General features: G+C 45.9%; 1 protein-coding gene across 3 annotated transcripts in view; it reads left to right on the top strand.

Moving 5' to 3' along the window:
• dner (delta/notch-like EGF repeat containing) overlaps nucleotides 1–15,528 on the top strand; it is a 282,574-nt gene that overhangs the window by 184,556 nt on the left and 82,490 nt on the right. For all 3 annotated transcript variants that reach the window (XM_059651234.1, XM_059651233.1, XM_059651235.1), the window contains exon 6: nucleotides 11,278–11,431. In XM_059651234.1, coding sequence (XP_059507217.1) covers nucleotides 11,278–11,431 — 154 coding nt within the window. The remainder of the gene's footprint in view (nucleotides 1–11,277; nucleotides 11,432–15,528) is intronic.

The following is a 15,528-nucleotide window of genomic DNA, read 5'->3' as shown; positions in this document are numbered from 1 at the left end:
CTTTTACCTTCTAACAAAGGGTCTGATCTGAGGAAGGGCCACCAGACCCAAAATGTTAACTCTGTTTTCTCCTCCACAAATGCTGCCAGACCTGCTGAGTTTTTCCAGAAACTTTGTTTTAGACCCTTTTAGCTTCTGTTTGTTTTGATTAGATGGTCCACTGGCAGATTAGGGAAAAGGTGGGAGTTGTATTTTTTTTAAAGTGATTTGAGCCCATCCCAACTAGTCAATGTTGTTTCAGAGACTGTAGGAGCTGCAGATGTTGGAGAATCGGAGATAACAAGGTATGGAGCTGGATGAACACAGCAGGCCAAGCAGCATCAGAGCAGCAGGAAGGCTGACTTGTCGGGCCTAGACCCTTCTTCAGAAAAGGGTTTTTCACTTGCTCGGGTTACCATGGTGTAATGGTGAGCACGTTGGTTTCTGAGCACTGCGATCCATGTTCAAATCTGGATGCGGCCTATTGCCTGGTCCAGTTCATGCCAAGCCTTGGGAAGTCTTGTTTTTTTAGACATTGGGCCGCTCCAAATTGATGCTAGAAGGCTAGTGATGGGAGATCAGGAAATAGCTGAAGAACTTAATAAGTACTTTGCGTCAGTCTTCACGGTGGAAGACATGAGCAGTATGCCAACAATTAGGGAGAACTAAGGGGCAGAGTTGAGTACGGTAGGCATTACAAAAGAGCAAGTGCTAGAAAAACTAAAGGGTCTAAAAATTGACAAATCTCCTGGCCCCGATGGGCTACATCCTAGAGTTGAAGGGGGTGGCTGAGGAAATAGCGGAGCCTTTGGTCGTGATCTTTCAAAAGTCACTGGAGCCAGGGAAAGTCCCAGATGATTGGAAAATCACTGTTGTAACCCCCTTGTTTAAGAAAGGATCAAGGCAAAAGATGGAAAATTATAGGCCGATTAGCCTAATCTCGGTAGTTGGTAAAATTCTAGAATCCGTTGTCAAGGATGAGATTTCTAAATTCCTGGAAGTGCAGGGTCAGATTAGAACAAGTCAGCATGGTTTTAGTAAGGGGAGGTCATGCCTGACAAACCTGTTAGAATTCTTTGAAGAGGTAACAAATAGGTTAGACCAGGGAAACCCAGTTGATGTTATCTATCTTGACTTTCAAAAGGCCTTTGATACGGTGCCTTATGGGAGGCTGCTGAGTAAGGTGAGGGCCCATGGTGTTCGAGGTGAGCTACTGGCTTGGATTGAGGATTGGCTGTCTGACAGAAGGAAGAGAGTTAGGATAAAAGGCTCTTTTTCGGAATGGCGATTGGTGACGAGTGGTGTCCCGCAGGGTTCCATGTTGGGGTTGCAGCTGGTCACCTTATATATTAATGATCTGGATGAAGGGACTGGGGGCATTCTGGCGAAGTTTGCCGATGATACGAAGATAGGTGGACAAGCAGGTGGTACTGAGGAGGTGGGGAAGCTGCAGAAAGATTTAGACAGTTTAGGAGAGTGGTCCAGGAAATGGCTGATGAAATTCAATGTGAGTGAATGCGAGGTTTTGCACTTTGGAAAAAAGAATACAGGCATGGACTATTTTCTAAATAGTGAGAAAATTCATAAAGCAGAAGTACAAAGGATCTAGGAGTGTTGGTCCAGGATTCTCTAAAGGTTAACTTGCAGGTTGAGTCCATGATTAAGAAAGCGAATGTAGTGTTGTCACTTATCTCAAGAGGGTTGGAATATAAAAGCAGCGATGTGCTTCTGAGACTTTATAAAGCTCTAGTTAGGCCCCATTTAGAATACTGTCCAATTTTGGACCCCACACCTCAGGAAGGACATACTTGGCACTGGAATGTGTCCAGCGGAGATTCACAGGATGATCCCTGGAATGGTAGACCTAACATACGATGAACGGCTAAGGATCCTGGGATTGTACTCATTAGAGTTTAGAAGGTTGAGGGGAGATCTAATAGACACTTACAAGATAATGCATGGCTTAGAAAGGGTGGACACTGGGAAGTTGTTTCCATTAGGCGGGGAGACTAGGACCTGTGGGCACAGCCTTAGAATACGAGGGGGTCAATTTAGAATGGAAATGAGACATTTCTTCAGCTAGAGAGTGGTGTGTCTGTGGAAGTCATTGCCACGGAGCGCACTGGGGGCCGGGACATTAAATGTCTCCAAGGCAGAGATTGAGAAATCCTTGATCTCGCAAGGAATTAAGGGCTATGGGGACAGTGCAGGTAAGTGGAGTTGAAATGCCCATCAGCCATGATTAAATGGTGGAGTGGACTCAATGGGCCGAATGGCCTTATTTCCACTCCTATGTCATATGGTCTTATGGTCTTATTTCCGAAGAAGGGTCTAGGCTCGAAACGTCAGCCTTCCTCCTCCTCGGCCTGCTGTGTTCATCCAGCTCTACATCTTGTTATCCCTTTTAGTCAGCGTTGTCATGTTTTTCAGGTAACAGGTGGGTGAAGGTGGAGGGGTCATTTTGAAGGGGGACATAGTTCCTCACCATGTGAGTTAAAGCAGTGATTTCTCTGGATTGGCTGATCAGTTCATTGTAGGCCCATCATCCAATGAGATGGTTGGGTGGACAGCAGTAGGTACAGGATGATAGTGTGACCAGTGTGAGATAGTCTACCATTCAGCTCATGAGACCTTCTCTCCAACTGTTTAAATTATTACTCAGTGCTCCCCCCAGCGGCCAGACCAGTGTTGGAAGGGGCACCTCTGCTTGTTGTTACAGCTGTAGCCAAGCAAGTAGGCTGGGCCTGAAAGTGCATTATAATTCCCCTGGTCTACCAACAGGAGGCAGGCTCCAAAATATCCAGTCTGTTCCCTGAGGTCTCTGAGAACCTGGAAAACTCCAGCCTACCTCTAATAATGAGCTTTTATAGGCATTACTGTTGACACTCAGGTAGCCCTGTCACCTCTGGGAAAATGATGCAAAGGTAGGGCAGAAATGTAGAAAATAGGGGCAGCATTAGGCTCTTCGGCCCTTCAAGCCTACTCTGTCATTCATAGAAACTTAGAAAATAGGGAAAGTGGTAGGCCATTAGATCATAAGAAATTGGAACAGAGGTAGGCCATTCGGCCCCTTGAGCCTTCTCCATCATTCAATAGGACAGTGGCTGATGTGACTTTCCTCACATCCACTTTCCTGCCCTTTCCCCATAACCTTGATACCCCTCAGCCTTAAATATGCACAAGGACTCAGTCCCCATTACTCTCTGTGGCTGGGAGATCCAAAGACTTACAGCCCTCTGAGAGAAGGAACTCCTCCTCATCTCAGTCCTAAATAGCCCATCCTGTGTCCTCAGTCTGCAACCCCAGGACTCCCTAGCCATTGGGATCTTCCTTGCTGCCCTTACCCCGTCTAGTCCTGTCAGAATGTTATACTTTTCTATGAGATCCCTTTCCATTCTCCTAAACTCCAGTGAATATCATCCTAGCCAATCAAGTCTCTCTTCACATTTCAGCCCTGTAATCCCAGGAATCAGTCAGGGAAGCCATCCTTCCATCACCAGAACATCCTTCCTCAGATATGGAGACGATAACCCCACACAGCCCTCCAGGTGTGGTCTCACTGAGAGCCTGTACAGTTGCAGCAAGACATTCCCTGCTCCTGTTCTAAATCCTCTCACTATGAAGGCCAATGTACATTTGTCACTGCCTGCTTATGTAAGTAAGTAAGTGATGTACAAGGATACCAGGTCTCATAGCACCTGCACCACACCACCCCCCCACCGACCCTTTGCCAAACTGGATGCTGCCAGATGATTGGCATTGCCACTGGACGTGTGGCAACTTACATTGTCCACCTCAGCTCTCCCCCTTCTATTAGGGGCAAAAATCTTGGTCCGTACCCAGAGGGTACCCCATGATGTATTAATCTGGTGGAGCTGTGTCATGCTTGTACACGGAATTGATACAAGGTCAGTTTTTGTGGCCAAGCCCAGAAGGGCACTGCTGGGGGTCAGCGAGCCACACTGGGAGAATGCAGTGGTCGATGCCAGTTGGCTACGCCTTGGTCCTTGGGCCGGGGTCCTATATAAAGGTGGGTTTAGCTCAGTTGGCTGGATGATTGGCTTGCAAAGCCAACAGCGTGGGTTTAACTGCCACAATGGCTGAGGATACCATTAAGGACTTTCCTCCCAACCTCTTCCCTTTGCCTGAGGTGTGGTGACCCTCAGGTTAAACCACCACCAATCATCTCTCTCGCGAATGAGGAAGCTGCCCTATGGTCTAGTAAGGCTATGGGGACTTGACCATATAAGGACAGTGAACAGTGATTGACCAGCTTGGCTGACAGTTGTCGACTTCTCAAACTGACTATCGTGTCAATATGTTGTTTGGAAATCTATCCCTCTTCCTTTCAATGGGCTTTTGGTTTTCATTGTGTTTACTTCACTACATTTACTGACATACACATTTCCTGCAACAATAGGAAGAATATTGTCAAACTAGAGAAGGTTCAGTAGAGATTTACCAGGATGTTGCCAGGTCTGGAAGGTTTGAGTGGAAGGGTCTAGGCCCAAAACGTCACATTTCCTGCTCCTTTGATGCTGCTTGGCCTTCTGTGTTCATCCAACTCTACACCTTGTTATCTCTGGATAAGTTGGGCCTTTGTTCACTGGAGTGTAGGAGGTTGAGAAGTGACCTGATGGAAGGTTATAAAATAATGAGAGGTATTGATAGAGTTAACAGTAGTTGTCTTTCCCTAGGATGGGGAATTTCAGGGCTGGGGGCATGTTTTTAAAGGTGAGTGGAGAGAGATTTGAAAAAGACACGAGGAAATTTTTTTTACATAGAGAGTGGTTCGTGTGCGGAATGAACTTCATAGTGAAGAGGTAGATGCAAATATCATTATAATGTTTAGAAGACACTTGGATGGTTATATGAATAGAAAAGGATTAGAGGGATGGGGGCCAGGAGCAGGCAGGTGGGACTAGTTTAGCTTGGGATTATGTTTGACATGGACTGGGTGGATCGAAGGGCCTGTTTCCGTGCTGCATCAGTCCATGACTATAAATGCCGGAGCAGGAAAAGGGCCAAACTGCGTTATTGCCATCGCAGAAATTGCCGGAAGATCTCAGCAGATCTGGCATCATCTGTTGAGAGAAAGCAAGAGTCAATGTCTCAAGTTCAGTGACCCTTCTTCAGAACAGGTTGTAGCTGGGAGAAGGTTGGTATCAATGCTGAAGATGGGGTGATCGCAGTTGGGAGGAGATAGTAAGGCCTGGTGCCTGGGGTTGGGATGAGGACATATGGGAGAAGGTTTTGGCCAGGTTTTGGATGCTCTTTCCCCCAGGGTGATCACTCACAGTTTTATTGAGTGTGGAACAAATTGTGTCGTGGTAATAATTATGCGGCTGATTGTAACATTGGGTCTGAGTGTAATGCCAGCTCCAAGGTTTCTCCCACTCATCTTCCACAAGCCCTGTCAAACAGAGGACTTTGACTGATGGGGGCTGTTTCCAGGGGTGTGCAGTGACAGCCTGTAGCTGTGTAATCTCCCATTGCCTCAGACCCCAAGGTACCGGCACCATTCGAATATCACCCATCAGTGTGTGACCTGCTGCAGAATAGCATGCAGTGATTCTTTTGCAGCTTCCAACCTTTCCTCTATCATTTTTGTTCTCCTTTCTGAAATAATTCTGTATCCTGCAGCATGTAACCATTTGATGTCTCCTTTGGAAAATGATAATTAATATTTGCACAGGCTGTCCACCTTGTAATCATTCAGTGAGAGGTTTTAATAAGGACTGTCAGTTTGCCTGGGGCGTGGAAAGGCCGATGTTGACCTTTGGCGGAGGTTGATTTATTCTCAGTCCTGTCAGTCAAACTGTATCTGGAGTGGGAACTTTATCCCTTTATTTGACACAGGAGAACTGCGTGACATGTGTTAGGGGAATCATTGCTAAAGTCCTCCAGTCAACTTCAGCTTTGTGAAGGAGAAGATTAATGACTTCTTTCTCAAGATATGCAACCTCACACCATTCGTACAAATCTGCCTGTCTCTATCCTCACTAATGTCCGTCATTAACAACAAATAAGGACTCTCGGTATAGCCTCTGACTGTCTGTGGTGACAGCGTGATTAGTTATGCTGTTTTTTTCAGGAGATTCATCTCCTGATCTATGAAGAAGGATTATGGAACACCCTCGCTCCCTCCTCACTTATTTTCTTATCAGTAGCAGAAAGAGTAATTTATAGCTTAGATAATAAAATGTGAGGCTGGATGAACACAGCAGGCCCAGCAGCATCTCAGGAGCACAAAAGCTGACGTTTCGGGCCTAGACCCTTTATCAGAGGCTCTGATGAAGGGTCTAGGCCCGAAGCATCAGCTTTTGTGCTCCTGAGATGCTGCTTGGCCTGCTGTGTTCATCCAGCCTCACATATTATTATCTTTGATTCTCCAGCATCTGCAGTTCCCATTATCACTAATTTATAGCTTGTTGGTTTGATAAGTAGCTGCAGCTGATGGCTGCATGGTTGCAGGGTTTGAGCTACAGGGAGAGGCTGAATAGCCTGGGGCTATTTTCCCTGGAGCCTCGGAGGCTGAGGGGTGACCTTGTAGAGGTTTATAAATTCATGAGGGGCATGGATAGGGTGAATAGACAAGGTCTTTATCCAAGCGTGGGGGGGGATTCAAAACTAGAGGGCCTTAGGTTATAGGTGAGAGGGACAAGATTTAAAAGGGACCTACCTAATGGGCAACTTTTTCACACAGAGGGTGGTGCATGTGTGGAATGAGCTGCCAGAGGAAGTGGTCGATTTGGATGCAATTACAAACTGTAAAAAGACATTTGGACGCACATGAATAGGAAAGGTTTAGAGGGATATGGAATAACACAGGCAGATGGGATGAGTTCAGTTTGGAGAAGTTGGGCTGTTTCTGTGCTGCATGAGTGTATGACTCTCACATGAGAATATCAAATCTGAGTGGTTTCTACACATGACAAAGTTTGGTCTCGGAATCACAGCATTGATCTGGCTCCCCTGATGTGTTTCATTGTTTATTGAAACATACCTCTGGAACAAAATGCTGATGGCTAGTTGTAGCAATATTAGTTTGTCCTTGGTGAGAACTGAACACATTCTCTCCTTAACACTGTAAGTAAAGAGATGCATATCTATCAGCTCACATCTATCTGTCCTCAGCAATGAGGGACTAGAAACTGAGAGAGAGGAGAAAAACACGGTGGCTCAGCGGTTAGCACTGCAGCCTCACAGCACCAGAGAACCGTGTTTGATTCCACCCTCAGGGTGTCTGTCTGTGTGGAGTTTGCACATTCTCCCCGTGTCTGCGCGGGTTTCCTCCGGTTCTCTCCCACAGTCCAAAGGCGTGTAGGTGGATTGGCCATGCGAAATTACCCATTGTGTCTAGGGATGTGCTGAGGAGGTTAGCCGTGGCAAACGCAGGGTTAACAGGGCTAGGGTAGCAGTGTGGGACTTGGTGGGATGTTCTTCAGAGGGTTGGTGTGGACTCGATGGGCTGAATGTCCTGCTTCCACACTGTAGGGATCCTATGATCTAAGGGAGTAGTGAGTCTAAGGAACTGAAGGATATTAGTTTTAGTTAAAATTGTAATACCACGGGAGTATATTGAACTGAAAGTTGGTAATTCTTTGACCCTGGAACTCCTTGTTCTAATGCTGAAAGCAGTAACTATAGAAATGGTCGACATATGAGTGATGGTATTCCAACTTTCTATACATCCTGGAACAATTCCTATGGGTTAGAAAGTAGCAAGTATAACCCCCCAATTTAAGAAAGGACTAGCAGTGGAACTGGAGAACTGCAGATTTTTTTTAGAGATAGTAAGAACTGCCGATACTGGAGTCAGAGATAACACAGCGTGGAGCTGGAGGAACACAGCAGGCCAGGCAGCATCAGAGGAGCAGGAAAGCTGACGTTTCGGATCAGGACCTTTCTACAAAAATGGGCCCGTTTTTGGAGAAAGATCTTGACCCAAAATGTCAACTTTCCTGCTCCTCTGATGCTGCCTGGCCTGCTGCATTCCTCCAGCTCCACGCTGCACAGTTTTTTAGCCTAATGCCAATTGTTCAGAAATCTGTTATCAACAGATAATTGGACACTTTGAAAATGGTGGTAAGATTGGCCAAGTCAACATGGATTTATGAGAGTGGAAAATCATGTGTGACAATCCTATTGGAGTTTTTTTTTGAGATGTTTCTAGCAGAGTAGATAACCAGATAATTGGATTTTCAGAAGGCTGTTGAAAAAAATTGCTAACATGAAAGTAAATTAAATTTGAGTGTATGAGATATGGCATAATGTATTGGCATGGATTTAGAATTGCTGAACAGATAGACAACAGAGCAGGGATAAATGTGTCATTCTCAAACTGGCAGGCCCTGACTAGTGGTATAACATAATGACCAGTGCTTGAGCCCCAGATACTTACAACCCATGTCGCTGGTTTGGATGCAGGGAATAACTGTAATATTTCTAAGCTTTCTGGTCACACAAAACTAGATAGGAATGTGAAAAAGGTGCAAAGAGCCTTCAGAGGGGCTTTTACAAACTGAGTGAATGGACAAGATTGTGGCAGATGGAAAATGAAATAACTCCACAGAGGCTAGTGTCCCATCACCAAGCCTCCCCTTATTTACACGTGAGCAGCCCCTGAATTTAGTCCTGCCTCATTCAGAGCCAGGTAATAGAGTGTCAGCATTTCTGACAGTCCCCTGTTTTATCTGTTAGCCAGGGCTCTCTGATTGAACCAGATTAACAGCCCAATCAGGGAACTCCTTCCTATCCTACGAGGTCCAGCCGGCTGACCTCAGTACGTTCACTACCGAAAATAACGTGGCAAAATATGGAGTTATCCAAGATAACAAGGTGTGGAACTGGATGAACATAGCAGGTCAAGCAGCATCAGAGGAGCAGGAAAGCTGATGTTTCGGGCCTAGACCCTTTTTCAGAAAATCTTATTATCTATGAAGTTATCCACTTTGTCAGGAAAAATAGAAATGTAGTATACTCCTTATCTGGTGAGGGATTGCAAATAATTGATGCCCAAATAGTCTTGAATGTCCATGTTCACGAGTCACTGCAAGCGAACATTTCGGTGTAGCAAGCAATTTGGAAGGCAAAGAAACCTTGTCTATGACCGCAAGGGGATTTGTGTACGGGAGTAAAGGTGTCTTGCTGCAGTTGTATATTATCTCAGTGAGATCTGACGCGAGTACTGTGTAGTGTTAGTGCTCTATACCTAAACAAGGGGTGCAACAGAGGTTCACCACACTAATTCCTGGGATGGCGGGATTTCAGTTTGAGGAGAGAGGGAAGAGACACTGACTACAATCTCTAGAGTTTAGAAGAATGGCAGGTGATCTTGTTGAAAACTACAAAACTCTTCCAGAGCTCCACAGAGCAGAAGCAGGCAATGTGTTTGTCATGACTGCAGGGGGCACTGGAGACAGGGGGCACATGACAGAAATTTCCTTTGCTAGGGGACAATGACAAAGGGCAATATATGAGTGACTTGGAGACAGTAAGGACTGCAGATGCTGGAAGCTAGAATCACTAACTGTGGCGATGATAAAGCACCTGAGGCCAGCCAGCATCTGAGGAGCAGGAAAGCCAATGTTTCCTGGTGAAGGGGTTCAGCGTTGGCTTCCCTGCTGCTCAGGGGGGTGCTGTACGACCTGCTGTGCTTTTCCAGTCCAACATTTATTAACAATAGGTGAATAAGATGGCACTGGACAGATACTCACTTCCTTCTCAAAAAAAACCCCATGGAACCATGGATTCTGGAAATCAGAAACAGAAACAGAAATTGCTGGTAAAACTCGGGGCACGGTGGTTCAGTGGTCAGCACTGCAGCCTCACAGCGCCAGGGACCCAGGTTCGATTCTAGCCTCAGGTGTCTGACTGTGTGGAGTTTGCACATTCTCCCCGTGTCTGCGTGGGTTTCCTCTGGGCGCTCCGGTTTCCTCCCACAGTCCAGAGGTGTGACCAGGCAAGTTTGGAAGTTTCCTGCCGCAAAGGACATTAGTGAACCATATGGGGTTTTCTGACAATCGACAATGGATTCCTGACCATCATTAGCTCTTAATTCCAGATTTTTTGATTGAATTGAAATTCCACCATTTTGCTGTGGCAGTATTGAAGCGCAGGCCCTCAGAACATTATTTGGCTCCCTGAAGTAACAGGCCAGTGATATTGCAACTGGGCCATTACCTCCCTCAATTCCACTCTCTTCCATGTTTCTGGGACATTACCTGGGTAATTGATTAACACAACAGGTGTGAGACTTTCTGATGAACCGAGCATTTTCAGTTATCATCTCAGTGGCCTATGCTTCCTGGTTTGCTGTCTCTGAGATGTGATTGGCTGTTTGACCTCATGGCTGACAATATCGTTGCTGGACGCTTGGAGGTCTCCTTGATCTGGAGCCAGATACAAACTGACATCAGGAAATGATGCCCAAGAAATGGCTCGATCATTTGTGAACAGCTTTCTTTGAGGTCAACAGTGACCATTTTGGCTTGATTTGGTTTGATTTTATATGATTTGGCTTTTTATTGTGACATGTACCTAAGTACAGTGAAAAGTTTTGTTTTGTGAGCAGTACAGGCATATCATTACCAACAAGGACATTTCGATCACAGGGTGTTTAGACAGAGCGAGGCATATAGGGTTACAGCTGCACATGAGATGCACAAAAGGAAGATCAACGTTGGATTTGAAGTTAGAGAGGTCCATTCATCAGTCTAATAACAGCGGGGAAGAAGCTGTTCTTGAACCTGTTGGTGCATGTATCAAGCTTCTGTATCTTCAACCTGTCGTAAGAGGTTGGTAGGTATTGTAACCAGGGTGCAAGGGGTCTTTGACAATATTGGCTGCCTTTTCATGGCAATGAGGAAGTGTAGATGGAGTCCATGGATGGGAGGTTGGCTTCTGTGATAGCCTGGGCTGTGTATACAACTTTCTGTAGTTTCCTATGGTCCTGGGCAGAGCATGTGATGCAACCGGACAGTATGTTTTCAATGGTGCATCTGTAAACATTGGTGAGGGACCTTATGGAGATGCTGAATCTCCTTAGCCTCCTAGTTCAACCTGAACCAGAGGGTGTCAGCCATGTTTTCAAGGGTGCAGTGCTCAGAATTGTACATAGTACTCCAGGTATGATCCAAACTGGTCTTTGTACAACTCTAACAACATGTCCTCCACTTTATACTCTACCTGACTCATTGCAAAAGCTAACAATTGTCACCTACTTATTTTTGTTATTTTCACACTTGACTGCTACCTTTTGTTTTAAGATGTTACATTTAATTGGTGTCTTTGCAGGCAACGTTCTACTGTGACTGTGAGGAAGGGCATATCGGTCTTTACTGTGAAGAATTTGATGCCTGTCACAGCACCCTGTGCCTGAACAGTGGCACATGTTTGGATGTTAAACAGGGGAATAATGAGCAGAATTTCACCTGTGTCTGTTCGCCAGGTACGTTCAATGCATTCCATTCATACACTGATCATCAAGGCAATAAATGAGAGGGTGAACACAGCAGGCCAAGCAGCATCTTAGGAGCAGGAAAGCCTTCCAGCTCCTCTGCTGTTGCCTGACCTGCTGTGTTCATCCAGCTCTACACCTTGTTATCTCAGACTCCAGCATCTGCAGTTCCTATTATCTCTGAATAAATCAGCAGGGTGTCTTTTAAACTGATCTGTTCATGGTTTCATAGTCCAATATCATATTTCACCAACAATTGTAATTTATATGAGACAATGTTTAATGTGAAAAGACACCCTGAGGACTTCAGAAAGGAGGAGGGAGTAAGAGAAATTGAATAAGATTTGACAGCAGGGAGGTTAGGAAAAATAACTAAAAACATGGTCAACACCAAGAGAATCATCAGGAGCAATGGGGTGAGATTTTCATTCACTGGCAGGATGTTGATGTCTCTGATTAGGCCAGCGTTTATTGGCCATTCCCAACTGCCCAGAGGGCAGTTAAGGATCAACCACATTGCTGTCGGCCTGGAGTCACATGTAGTTCAGACCAGGTAAGGATGGCAGTTTCCTTCCCTAAAGGGCATTAGTGAACCAGATGGGTTTTTCCAACAATTGCCAATGGATTCATTCATCATCATTAGACCCTTAATTCCAGATCCTCAATTGAATTCAAATTCCACCATTTGCCATGGTGGGATTCAAATCCGGGTCCCCAGGACATTGGCTGGATTAACAGTCTTGCAATATCACCTTTTGGGAGGTGAATGTCAGAAAGCAGGGTTGAAGGCTGAGGCGTGGTTAATGGAACAGAACAAGTGAGGAGAACACAGGGCAATCTGAGAGCTGGAGAGGGAGCGATCTGGGTGATTGACAACTGGGGGAGACAGCACAAGCAAAGCATCAAAACCAAAGAGGATTAAACTTAAAACAAGGAGGAATTTTAAATCAATGGGCCTGGTTTTCATTCTACTTCACGTTCCTGATGGAGGTGAGTGAGCTTTAAAAATAGCGGGTAGGGCCCAATTCTGCATTGCTCACCCCCAGTCACTAATCTGCTGTGGGATAAAGCTATAGGTTACCAGATCACACGCAGCACTCCCATAACCCTGTCTCCATTGTCAGAATGAAGATTTCAAACCCCTTCCCAAAGTTGATGGAGTCAGACTCACTCTGTGAGGAAACATTGCTCACAGGTCCTCAGGGGAATCATAATCTACAGGGAGCCCAGGTCCGAAGTCAGCAACTAAAGTAATCAATAGTTCAACTTTCCTTTTGAAGTGTATCAGCCTCTCACTTTCTCATGAAGCTGTTAATCAAGCAAAGCCATTCACTGTATCAATGTTAAAAGCTTTTATTGATCTCAGACCTCTTGTCCTGGTCATGACATAGGGGCAGAAGATGTGGAGTCTCTGTGGGTGGAATTGAGGAATCACAAAGGCAAAAAAACTATAATGGGAGTTATGTACAGACCTCCCAACAGTGATCAGGACCAGGGGCGCAAGATACACCAAGAAATAGATAGGGCATGTCAGAAAGGCAAGGTCACAGTGATCATGGGGGACTTCAGTATGCAGGTGGATTGGGTGAATAATGTTGCTGGTGGATCTAAAGAAAGAGAATTCATGGAATGTTTGCAGGATGGCTTTTTGGAACAGCTTGTGATGGAGCCCATAAGGGAGCAGGCTATTCTGGACTTAGTGCTATGTAATGAGTCAGACTTTATAAAAGATCTTAAAGTAAGGGAACACTTAGGAGGCAGCAATCATAATATGGTAGAGTTCAGTCTGCAGTTTGAAAGAGAGAAGGCAAAATCGGATGTAATGGTGTTACAGTTAAATAAAGGTAATTACAGGGGCATGAGAGAGGAATTGACGAAAATTGACGGGAAGCAGAGCCGAGCGGGAAAGACAGTAGAGCAACAATGGCAGGAGTTTCTAGGTGTAATTGAGGACACAGTACTGAGGTTCATCCCAAAGAAAAGAAAGATTATCCGGGGTGGGATTAGACCGCCATGGCTGACAAAGGAAGTCAGGAAATATATCAAAGAAAAAGAGACAGCCTATAAGAGCACGGGGAAATCAGAAGATTGGGAAGGCTACAAAAACAAACAGAGGATAACGAAGAGAGCAATAAGGAAGGAGAGGATCAAATATGAAGGTAGGCTAACCAGTAATATTAGAAATGATAGTAAAAGCTTCTTTCAATACATAAGAAATAAATGAGAGGCAAAAGTAGATATTGGGCCGCTCCAAATTGATGCTGGAAGGCTAGTGAAGGGAGATAAGGAAATAGCTGAAGAACTTAATAAGTACTTTGCGTCAGTCTTCACAGTGGAAGACATGAGTAGTATGCCAACAATTAGGGAGAGCCAGGGGGCAGAGTTGAGTATGGTAGATATTACAAAAGAGAAAGTGCTAGAAAAGCTAAAAGGTCTAAAAATTGCTAAATCTCCTGGCCCCGATGGGCTACATCGTAGAGTTCTGAGGGAGGTGGCTGAGGAAATAGCGGAGGCTTTGGTCGTGATCTTTCAAAAGTCACTGGAGCCAGGGAAAGTCTCAGATGATTGGAAAATTGCTGTTGTAACCCCCTTATTTAAGAAAGGATCAAGGCAAAAGATGGAAAATTATAGGCCGATTAGCCTAACCTCGGTAGTTGGTAAAATTCTACAATCCATTGTCAAGGATGAGATTTCTAAATTCCTGGAAGTGCAGGGTCAGATTAAAACAAGTCAGCATGGATTTTTCCATCCCCACCCTTGTCTGCTTTCCGGAGAGACCACTCTCTCCGTGACTCTCTTGTTCGCTCCACACTGCCCTCCAACCCCACCACACCCGGCACCTTCCCCTGCAACCGCAGGAAGTGCTACACCTGCCCCCACACCTCCCCCTCAACCCCATCCCAGGCCCCAAGAAGACTTTCCATATTAAGCAGATGTTCACCTGCACATCTGCCAATGTGGTATACTGCATCCATTGTACCCAGTGTGGCTTCCTCTACGTTGGGGAAACCAAGCGGAGGCTTGGGGACCGCTTTGCAGAACACCTCCACTCGATTCGCAATAAACAACTGCACCTCCCAGTCGCAAACCATTTCCACTCCCCCTCCCATTCTTTAGATGACATGTCCATCATGGGCCTCCTGCAGTGCCACAATGATGCCACCCGAAGGTTGCAGGAACAGCAACTCATATTCTGCTTGGGAACCCTGCAGCCCAATGGGATCAATGTGGACTTCACCAGCTTCAAAATCTCCCCTTCCCCCACCGCATCCCAAAACCAGCCCAGTTCCTCCCCTCCCCCCACTGCATCCCAAAACCAGCCCGGTTTGTCCCGTCCCCCCACTGCACCACACAACCAGCCCAGCTCTACCCCTCCACCCACTGCATCCCAAAACCAGTCCAACCTGTCTCTGCCTCCCTAACCTGTTCTTCCTCTCACCCATCCCTTCCTCCCACCCCAAGCCGCACCTCCATTTCCTACCTACTAACCTCATCCCACTTTCTTGACCTGTCCGTCTTCCCTGGACTGAGTTATCCCCTCCCTACCTCCCCACCTATACTCTCCTCTCCACCTACCTTCTTTTCTCTCCATCTTCGGTCCGCCTCCCCCTCTCTCCCTATTTATTCCAGAACCCTCACCCCATTCCCCTCTCTGATGAAGGGTCTAGGCCTGAAACGTCAGCTTTTGTGCTCCTGAGATGCTGCTTGGCCTGCTGTGTTCATCCAGCTTCACACTTTATTATCTCAGCATGGATTTAGTAATGGGAGGTCGTGCCTGACAAACCTGTTAGAATTCTTTGAAGAGGTAACAAGTATGTTAGACCAGGGAAACCCAGTAGATGTTATCTATCTAGACTTCCAAAAGGCTTTTGATACAGTGCCTCACGGGAGGCTGCTGTGCAAGGTGAGGGCCCATGGTGTTCAAGGTGAGCTACTGGCTTGGATTGAGGATTGGCTGTCTGACAGAAGGCAGAGAGTTGGGATAAAAGGCTGTTTTTTTGGAATGGCAACCAGTGACAAGTGGTGTCCCGCAGGGTTCAGTGTTGGGGCCACAGCTGTTCACCTTATATATTCATGATCCGGATGAA

The sequence above is a fragment of the Stegostoma tigrinum genome, chromosome 14 (assembly GCF_030684315.1).
Source record: "Stegostoma tigrinum isolate sSteTig4 chromosome 14, sSteTig4.hap1, whole genome shotgun sequence".
Lineage (NCBI taxonomy): Eukaryota > Metazoa > Chordata > Chondrichthyes > Orectolobiformes > Stegostomatidae > Stegostoma > Stegostoma tigrinum.
This window is presented reverse-complemented; position numbering and strand designations above follow the sequence as displayed.